Raw genomic sequence first — 9,907 nt, 5'->3', positions numbered from 1 at the left:
CTGCCGCCGGCGCCCGTGATCCCGGAGCTCCTGCCGGCCACGGGCCCCCGCCCTTGCGACTGCGTGTCCTGCGCGGCGCGCGCTGCTGCCCGCGCTCCGGCCGGCGCCGCCGCCGAGGCCGTGGCTCCGCGTCCCCGCCCCGCGGCCGGCTCGCGGCTACCGGGCGGAGTCCTCGTCTATGTGGGCGCGCTCCACTGGCCGAGCCGCCGCCGCCGCCGCCGCCCGCTGCCGCCCCGGGGCTCTGCGTCCGCGCGCCGGGCGCTGGCAGCTGGGTGCTCGGCGCCGCCAGGCCCGGCGCGGAGCGGGCGGCACGCGGCGCTAGGGGCGCGGGGCCCGAGCCGGGCGCGGCCGCGGGCGCCGCCGCAGCCATGAGCGGCAGCAGCGGCGGCGCCGCCGCCCCCGCCGCGTCCTCTGGCCCCGCCGCCACGACCAGCGCGGCGGGCTCGGGCTGCGGGGGCGGCGCGGGCGAGGGGGCCGAGGAGGCTGCCAAGGACCTGGCCGACATCGCGGCCTTCTTCCGATCCGGTGAGTGCAACTGCGGCGCTGCCCGCGCTCTCGGCCAAGCCCGCCGTGGAGGCGCGGTCCGGGAGTCCCGGCGCGCCCGGTGCCCGCCCGTCCTTCGGGCCCGGCGCGCTCTGGCCCGGGCTACTGCACCCCCACGCCCGGTCTCCCGGACCTACACCCGCGTGTCCCGCTGCCCGCGCCGCCCCGCGGGCCGTAGCTCGGCCCGGACGCCGTGGACTCGCCCTTCCCTGCGCCCGCCCCTCGTTCCAGGGTAAAATCTAACCGTCACCCGTCCCCGGCGGCCACCGCTCTACGGGTTGGGGCGCCGGCTCTTTGTCTCTTTCGCGGGAGAGCCGAGGAATCGGCTGCGGGGACGGTGAGGGCGGAGGCCCCTGGCCCGGACGGGGGTGGCAGGGCTGGACCCGGGAAAGCGGCTCTGATCTGGGCTGGTCTCAGTGGCGGATTTGTGCCTGGCCCCTCCTCGACCCCATTAGCAGCCGGGTATCTTTGCTCGGTTCTCTAGCCTGTCACGTCCCCGGCCTCTGTCTACGCTTCTGTGAAACGGGGCAGCCATGGCACCCGCTGCCCAGGGAGGGGGGAGGTGAAGCGCGGCCGGCCGGGAGGCGGGTGAGCCATTGTCTCCGGGGGCGGCCCGGGTGGGACATCTGCGAACGCGGTGGCCCAGGAGGACGGCGCGCGGCGAGCGCTCGCGGGGCACTGCCTGGGTGGCTTGGAGGTGGAGGCAGTGCCAGGTGGCCCGGTGTCTTTCTGGCGAGGAGGGGTGCCCGCGGGAGAGGTGAGCTTGGCGGCCAGCCCGCGGGGAGAAGGCGTGGGGGGCGTGACGGGGCGTCCCCGGGACCCCCGTAGTGGCGCCTCCGGCCCGGGCCCAGATCCCGCGTGAGTCGAGCCCGCGCCCCCGCGCCCCTCCGCCCCTCCTCTCCTCCTCTCCCCCCGCCTAGTCCGGTCTGCTAGCGCGCCCGGGCGTCGGCGGAGGAGCGGGCGGCGGTGGCGGCGGCGGCGGCGGCTTCGGGGGGGCCCGCAGCCCGGAGCGCATGCCGAGCGGGCCAGCGCGGGGCTGGGAGGATGCAGACTCGGCGCTGGAGAGCCGAGGAGGGCAGGCCAGGTCCGCGCCAGGGCCGGGGCGGGCGAGCGGAGGGCGTGTGCTGAGTGCTGGTGGCAGCCCCGGGGAGGACGGTGGGGCTGAGACGTCGGGGAAACGGCCCGTGATGGGGCGCGCGCCGGGGGCCGGCGGCTCACGTTTGTTCGTGGCCCCTTTCAAATCCGGTAATCCGGGTCACAAGGAGCAGTTGGCTGCGGGAGGGCGATGGTCAGAGGCAGAAGTTAGCAGTGCCAATAGGTACCTGGTTTAGTACTGTCTTCCCCTCGCTTTCTTGATCTTTGCAAGCGGGGTTATTTTTGAGTCATTTTAACAGATTGGATGTGGCTAGGAGTGACATACGCCGACTCTACAGTGTCAGCTTGGGGTTAATACACTTCTTCGTGCTCCCTCTCCGCGTGAGGTCCTCGCAGAAAGCAACGGTTTAGGAAAACATGATCTCCTTCAAATGAAAGCCTTTTTTGGGGGGATGTGTGCAGCTAGCCCGATAGAGCAGCCTCGTGTTACCTCTTAATAGCAGAACTGGGACGTCTTCCCTTCATGCCCTGAAGCTAAAGTCTAGCCTGTCTTTCCTCTGTCTCTACCACCTGTCACAGAATAATAGATTCTGTGCAGAATTCGGCTCCTCTCTGTTAGAAAGGCTCCTGTGCCCTGGAGATGGAATTTTTGGTGCTTGTGAGGCCAGACTTTCTTACATCTTTATTATGCGCAGTCGAGAAATTACTTCTTTTGCTCAGAAGAGCCCAAAACACATCAGGTTGGACTGGATGCCTGCAGAAAACTGGCTCCCTGTCAGTGTAGCTCTTCCCAGGATTTATCTGAGGAGCTAAGTCTGGTGGTTGCTGTGCCTAATGCCTGTGCCCATGCTTGCTTCCATGGCCTGGCTCTTGTTCATGCTCAGTTTTGGGCAAAAGCAGGCAGTGCTCTCACTGGTTTGCTCCTTTCTTCCACCCTCCAAAATGATGTGACAAACCATGCTTTTAGTTTCATTCGGAATCAGGAGCCAGAGCGGATTTTAAGTAGCAGCAATTGCACTGTCCCATCCCAGGGGTAGTCTGGGACATCTTTTTAAAGTGTTTTTCCCTCCTTTGGGCAGCTCTGAATCCCTGACCTAGATCTTGGCTGCAGCATCTAGGACAGTGATGTCTAGCAGAGGGTAAGAGAGGGACCATTCAGTTGGATTTGTGGGGGTGGGGTGGGGGTTTGGACAGTCGGGACAGATGAAGCAGGAGGAATGTGAGTAAGGACCTCATCTGGTAGAGTGGCTCAGGCAGGGGAGCCTCCTCCGCGACTTTGGTTGAATATGGATGGCTGAATGGAGAGGCCAAGCCCATCAGTAAAATCTGACCTTCTTTTCTAAGGTGCAGAAACACACAAAAATGGTTCTCATTGACTGCAGTGGACAAATTAGGGTGTGAACATTTTTCCAGAAAGCGCCTGGCACAACATTGCCAACGTGTCCTAGACAAAGCATTTCTGTTGCTTGCCTTTCTTTTCTCAGCCTTGGAACTGTTTGCTTGGCTACCTTATTTTCTTTCGTTCTTTTTATTCGTTCCCAGTCCTGCATTAAATTTTAACTTTGTAGTCATGGATTGAAAACTGGTACCCATGGTAGGATGAAAGAAGGAGAAAGACTTCAGCTTAATAGAACTTTTTAAACAATTAGAGCAGTTCAGGAATAGAATGGGCTGCCATGTGATTTTTCCATTACTGGAAGTGTCAAGTAGGGGCGCTGCCACCTGCCAGAGTTGAGTTGGTGCTGAGATTAGGACTTCTGCATTTGGAGAGGGGTGGGGGGGGGGGAATGGCTCAGGGGCTATTTCCCTCTCTCAGATTTTGTGGTTCCCGCTGAGCCCCCGGCACTTAATGGTTATTCTCCACTTTTCTTTGGGTAATTCATGGCTCCAGAGCAGTGATTGCCCTTTGCCTCTGCCTCGGCTTGGTGGCACCCAGAGTGCACCTCGCTCAGGTTCTTACCTCGTATGTTGTTATTCCATTCCCCGCTCAGGTCCTTGGCTCAGAAACTACCTGTCCATTCTGACAGTCCTGATTCTCCTTATTATAAACCTGGCACCAGCAGGCAGGTCAATTAGTGTCAAGTTGGATTGAGCAGAAGTAGGTGGTGATGGTGTGTTAAAGGGCAGCCGAGATTTTCCACGTATTTGTGTATTTCAAACTTCATTTTTCTCCTTTGCACAGACCTCAGCTCCAGAAAAGATAAAGCAGATTTTAAAAGGAAAAAAAAGGGGGGGTGGGGTGGGGAATCACAGATACGAGTTAGTTCAGGTGGGTTTTTTTTTTTTTTTTTTCCCAGAAAAGGAATCAGGCTTGTAAGACGATTGAGTGCCTTGCTCAGAGTGGAACTCTGGTAGAGGTGGGGTCAGGGCCGGGAAGTCCTGTCTCCCCTACTCTGTTCCCCGCCCCCCAACTCTTCCTGGAGGCCTCTCATGGCCAGGACTTTGCTTACATTAGTTCTCAACCCTACTGGGACCAATCACTTTTATTGCCAATCTATTTTGGGGCTCTGTTCTTGTGGCAATAAATCATTCTTTCAGAGCTCTCTATTTAACCTTGCAAGAGTGTGTGTGTGTGTGGGGGGGTACTTACATAAATACATTATTTTTAACCTGCCTGGCATGTTTTAGGTTGGCATTAGATGAATGTGCAGAGAATAAAGGTTTGTGGTTATTCTGAAGCGTCACGGCCCATCGTGTTGGGTTTCTTTCATTATTAGATCTTATTCTGGACTCCTGGCTACAGCTTTTCTTTCCAGTGGAATATATGAAGAGAATTGAGTCTGTTACTGAGCAACAGAGCAGCAGCATGCATGTCTTTCTGTGTTTTGATATGATGATTTCCTCATGGAGCATTGAGGGAAGCTTTCTTCATATTTATGCTTCTAATACCACATAAGTGGAGGCCTTAAGCTGGCCTGCAAGTTTGCCATGCTACATCTGTGTATATTTAGAAGTCTGGCAGCTTTGGTCTTTGTGAGCACGAGTAATTATTGTTTTACAAATTCGGTCCTTGTTACCCTCAGTATTTTGAAAAAGGGAGTTGAAGAAAATGTAATTTGAGAGTGAATGTCAGTTTCTCCTTTTTCTGTGGCAGTGAGACTCAGTTTTAGAAGAAAGTAGAGTTAGTTAAAAATAATCCTGTAAGTGACTTTCAAGAAATCAAAGAGCAGTAAAACAGTCATTCAAAGAAACTTTTCATTGAGACCTTGTAAATTGACTTACACAGGATATTGTATTTTTTCCTTTGCAGTTTAACTGTCCAAGATTCAAATGAAGATTTAAATGAAGCCATTTAATGATTTAAATGATTAACCAAGATATAAGTGACACAAGTGGTTCTGTTCAAAACGAAGCCTGTGGTTTAAATATATTCCTCAAGTGCATACTAAAAATAAGTGATTAGGATGGTCTTTCTAGACCTTTTAAATGTTATGGTAAATTTGGGGTTTGTTTCTAACTGAAAGTGCAAGATGTATTTGAAGCTGCCATAATGTAAATCAGCTATATCTGATACTTATTTTAAGCTTATTTACTTGATTCCTCTACTGAGAAAATAAAATTTTATCTCACATCCTTGGCAGAAGTCCAGAGAAAAGTCAAATTCTTAATCAATAGCCACACTTTACTGCCCAGTAAAAATCACTTCTGTTGATAGGGATGAATTGTGTTTATAAAAAGCAGTCTTAACAACACCCTTCATTCCTCCTCAATTTTATCATGAGTTGGTTTTTATTTCCTTAAGTGCATTGTCTTGACAGATTTTAGTAGTGATACTGGTAGGAACAGGAGCCCCTCCAAGGCCAGTGAAGAGATGGGTTTGAGGGAGAATCCCAGTGCGTTCTGGTGGAAGGTGGTGGCTCCTTCTGCTGTCCCTTCTCTTTCCTTCCTTTCCCAAGTGTTCAGCCAAGGGGGCTTGGGTGAACTGCCAGGGTGACTCTGTTAGTTGCCTTGTGGATGAAGAACGCCGTCCTTTATATCTTCTCCTTGCTTCTCAGTCCTGTTGAAGCTGATGGCAGGCAGCGATCCAGGTGGGGCCCACAGCTGGGGAGAGGGGTGGGAGAGATGAGGTCGTGAGCCGGAGTTCTCTCTCGTCCCGAGGCAGATTCTGCTGATGGGCTGTTTAGCAGAGCAGTGTGCAAGGGAATGAGCTCGGATGGGGAGTCTGCTCAATGGCCCTGGCATTTAGGAATGCTGGCTGGTATGTTGCTCAGCTGGAGCCACTCCGGGGATTCCTGTCGCAGTACCTCTTAACTGAGGGGAAAGGACCAAAAAGGAGAAAAGAAGGGAGAGGTTGGGACAAGGCCCTGCACGGCACTGACTTCCTGCTGCCTTCCCGTCTGCCCCTCCCCCACCGTCTCCGGGCCTCCTGTGCCCGTGGTGGTGGCCTTTCCTCTTGGGACCTTTGCTTCCTCTCTCACCAGTCGCCAGCCCCTGCAAGGCCCCGATTTCACTCTATCCCTGCCAGTTTATGAAGAGGAAAAGGAGGTATCTGGCTGGAATTTATAGTATCGTCTCCCAGGTTTTGGACGTTATTGAGCCTTACCTGCAGACATTCTTGTTTATGGGAAATTCATGCTCTCCTGTTCAGTGGTTGGCAAGTGAGTAAGTCCTCATTTTCACTTCTCATTCCCTCCTGGGGTCATTTAGTTTGCTTACTGACCAGTTGTTACCTTAATTTCCTCTTTTTTGTTCCTCTCCATGTAAGGAAGCCCCTCAAAACCCAAATTAAAAACCACCTGCCCTCTGGGAAAGGCTATATGACCAGGGCCGGAGAGCAAGTGTGTGCAGACTTCCCAAGCATGAGGCATAGATTGCTAAGCTGGAGAAAGGGTATAGCTTCTGGGGTTTTGCCAGTGTGACTCTCTAATATTTGGTCTAATGCCAGATGTACTGTGGAAATAAAGAACTTCGTTTTGGTGATAAATATACTTGACTTTTAGATTACTGACTATTTTAATTAGCCACATGTCTACTCTTGTCTGGTTGGTGAGGAATGTGGAGAAATCTGTAGAGCAAATCGTGTATTTTGTAAGCATTACTCTGTTTGGGCTTTGTCATAAATTAGTACCTTTTAGTGGTTAGGCTGACAGAGAAAGCTTTAATGAAGATGTTAGTCGAAGTGAAGAATAGATTCTAGGTCTAGGGTACTTTGGGTTAGTGGTGTCCGTGTGAGTTAATCAGGCTTATTTTCTTAACAGTCTGTAGTCCTGTCATGGACAGTGATGAATTGCACTTGGTTTTTCTTTAGGAGGGGTTTCTGTAGGATCCTGCCAGTTTGGTGAACCCTCCCCTTTCCCTGCAGTTCCGAAAAGAAGTACACGGTATGCTGCTCTGTTCTTTTTTTTGTTTATTTATTTTCACAGAGAGAGAGAGAACAGGAACACAAGCTGGGGGAGCGGCAGAGGGAGAGGCAGGCTCCCCGCTGAGCAGGGAGCCCGACGTGGGGCTCGATCCCAGGACCCTGGGATCCTGACCTGACCCGAAGGCTGACGCTTAACGGCTGAGCCACCCAGGCGCCCCTGCTGCTCTGTTCTTGTCCTGCTGCTTGGAAGGGCTGGAGGGCCTTTGCGGTCGGATGTGGCTGTTAGCATTAAAACAATGTAGGTGTGAACAGATAAACTGGTGCATCCATTCAGTTAATGCTGAGTAAAGGAAGCCAGTCTCAAAGGCTACACACTGATTCCATTCTCAAAAAGAACAGTGACAGAGAACAGATGGATTGGTTGCCAGGAATTAGGGTTCGAGAGGGCGTGACTACAGAGGGTCAGTATGAGGGGCATTTTCGGGGGTGATGGAACTGTTTTGTATTTTGGCTTTGATGCTTCTGTGTCTTAAACTTCATAGAACAGCACCCCCCCCATCAGTTTTATTGTGTGTTAATTTAAAACATACCATAAAAAAAGGGCTAACAGCAAACTGAGAGTAAACATTTATTATAAATCAAAGAATTTTATACGTGTAAGAAAAAAAGGGCTTCCTCAAATCAGTAAGACAACCCATAAGGAAAATAGGCAGATAATTCAAAGAAGTACAACAAATAAATATCAGCTCCACTAGTAATAAAGGATATGTAAATAGTTTTAAAACAAAACCAATATCCAATATAAGTTATTTCTTTAGGTAAACTAGAACAAAACTGAGTTGTTTTGGAAAGATTTTCTGTTGATTTGAAAGATAACAGTAGTCACTCTGACTGCCATCGGGTGGGACCAAACTTCCTGTAATTTCTAGGGTAACTTCAAAGATAGTTATGGGGAAGTAAAGATCCTTTCCTTGGGTTCTGTAAGAAGTGTTAACTTGAGGAATCCATATGGCATGGAAGTCAAAGTCTGCTGACTTAAGGAAGCCCTATCTTTAGATATGAACAGTCACCATTTTTCTTCAAATTTTCCCACTCTGGTGAGTTTTTGTCTCCAAATTGAAGAGTGAGTAGTACACGCAGGATGGTCTATACTGGGTGCTGAAGAAGGAATTCCTAGGGATAAGTTTCGTTTGGGGGGAGACGGTGGTATTCCTGCGTTTGTATCTGCATGAGGTCATTTGCCTTCTGTTCTTGGGCCTTCCTGTATGTAATTGACTTCGCAGCTACCGATTTTGTGGTATTGATGGTTAACGAAAGAATTTATAAAGTGTTAGTCCCAGCATTTAAGATTCATAACCACAAAATAAAACTATTCTTGAACTTAAAACACCACCTCGCAGGCCTGTGGGAGGGTGCTCCTGGCTCATTGGGATTCATAAAGCTTTACATTTTCATACTTACGTTTGCTTTTACTCAGTCTTTGCTCTGCATGACAGATGTGCTAGGATCTGCAGGAATAACATGTACATTTTATTAGTTTTTGGATAACTTTATTAGTTTAGTAAGGGCCCCAAAGTACAATTCTTCTATTATTTATTCCGAAGGCACACACAGATATTGGGAAAACAATACATTGACTAGAATGTCGTTATAAATATTTCTAAATAGTGTCACATAGTGAAATCTCTGAAGTTTAAATTATTTAATATTTTGGCATCCAAATAACTGGAATAAATTTCTCATTAGCCAAGTATTAAACATATAGATGTTTCTGGTTTGTAGGTAGCTTTTTTACCCCCCTTTGATGTTGAGAAATTATTTCCAGGGCTCGCTGCCCTTTTCAGTACGGCAGTGATGGTAGTTGGCATGATGGGGACCGAACGAACAGAGAAGCCAGATTGCACAGAGGCAGAATACATTTTACACGTTTAGTTTAGAGTTATTTCACCTCCATCTAAATTTTGTTGCACTTGTCCTAATTTATCTTGGGTTCAGGAGCCTTGAGAACCAGTGCTAATTTGATGGTTTCCAGGCCATACATTTTCTTCATGTGACAGTTGAGTTCACGTGTCCCCTGACAGGTTGCCTGGGTGAGGGCAGCTCCTCACGGGAGAGGCTTCATGGCACAGGCATTAAGTTTCAGCATTTTGTTAGCTGGCCTGTGTACTTGTTTCTTTACCAGTATTTAACTGCCGTCCTCGAGACACAGACTTTGCAGGGCTCACTGTTAGGCATTTCTCTCCTTTCTCCTGGCCACACCTTGAACTCCCAGAAGGGATCAGCCCGTATGCGCGATGGCCCCTGCCTCCGGAACCAAATTGCTGGGACCCTTTGATTGTAAAACCTATGCAGGGTTGAGGCGGGATCACTGTAGACTTCCTGTGACCACTTCCTTGTGGATATGGGGCCATTTTTTGGAAACTAGGAAGATGGCAGACTTGAAGTGGTCCCCTGCCTCTTGCGGGCTCTTCTTGCTCTCGGTGTAATGTGAGTCTTTAGCAGCTGCTTCCTGACTGGTGTGAGGGGCCAGGACCCCCGGTTGTCAGGGGTCAGATAGCACCTTTGGAATTAGTCTTCATAAGAGAGTAAAATAAGTGCATCCAGAAAGCAATAACTTGCTTGTAAGGTCAGGGGATGATATTTAAAACACCATGTTTATTTTTTTCCTTCAAATACCGTTAATGCCAATCCTGTCCTTCAAGAAAACCTGGTCAAGTCTTTCTGTTGACTGTTATCTCTACCACTGCCTGCACTGACCACCATCTGAGTGTCTGATTCTAGATACTGTGCAGGAGGGGTTTTATATACGTTTTCTTGTTTAAAATCACATCCTCCTGCCCCCGCCTCCCAAGCCCCCACTTCCAGCAGGTGGATGCTTCTGTGTTGGGGTGAGGATCTCAGCCTCTGGTGAGGTTGAATGACCTGCCCCAGTCTGTGCTGCTTCTGAGGGCCTGAGCTGGAATTTAC

The 9,907-nt window shown here is 50.6% G+C and overlaps 1 protein-coding gene across 2 annotated transcripts in view; it reads left to right on the top strand.

Annotated features, from left to right (window-relative positions):
• Positions 1–368: 368 nt before the first annotated feature.
• TRIO (trio Rho guanine nucleotide exchange factor) overlaps positions 369–9,907 on the top strand; it is a 337,163-nt gene continuing 327,624 nt past the window's right edge. For both annotated transcript variants that reach the window (XM_028097953.2, XM_088023532.1), the window contains exon 1: positions 369–525. In XM_028097953.2, the coding sequence (XP_027953754.2) occupies positions 369–525 (157 nt within the window). The remainder of the gene's footprint in view (positions 526–9,907) is intronic.

This window comes from Eumetopias jubatus, unplaced genomic scaffold (genome assembly GCF_037043125.1).
Source record: "Eumetopias jubatus isolate StellerSeaLion01/CBP00866 unplaced genomic scaffold, mEumJub1_p1.0 scaffold_5, whole genome shotgun sequence".
Classification (NCBI taxonomy): Eukaryota; Metazoa; Chordata; class Mammalia; order Carnivora; family Otariidae; genus Eumetopias; species Eumetopias jubatus.
The sequence above is the reverse complement of the archived record's forward strand: the minus strand, read 5'-3'. Positions and strand labels throughout refer to the sequence as shown.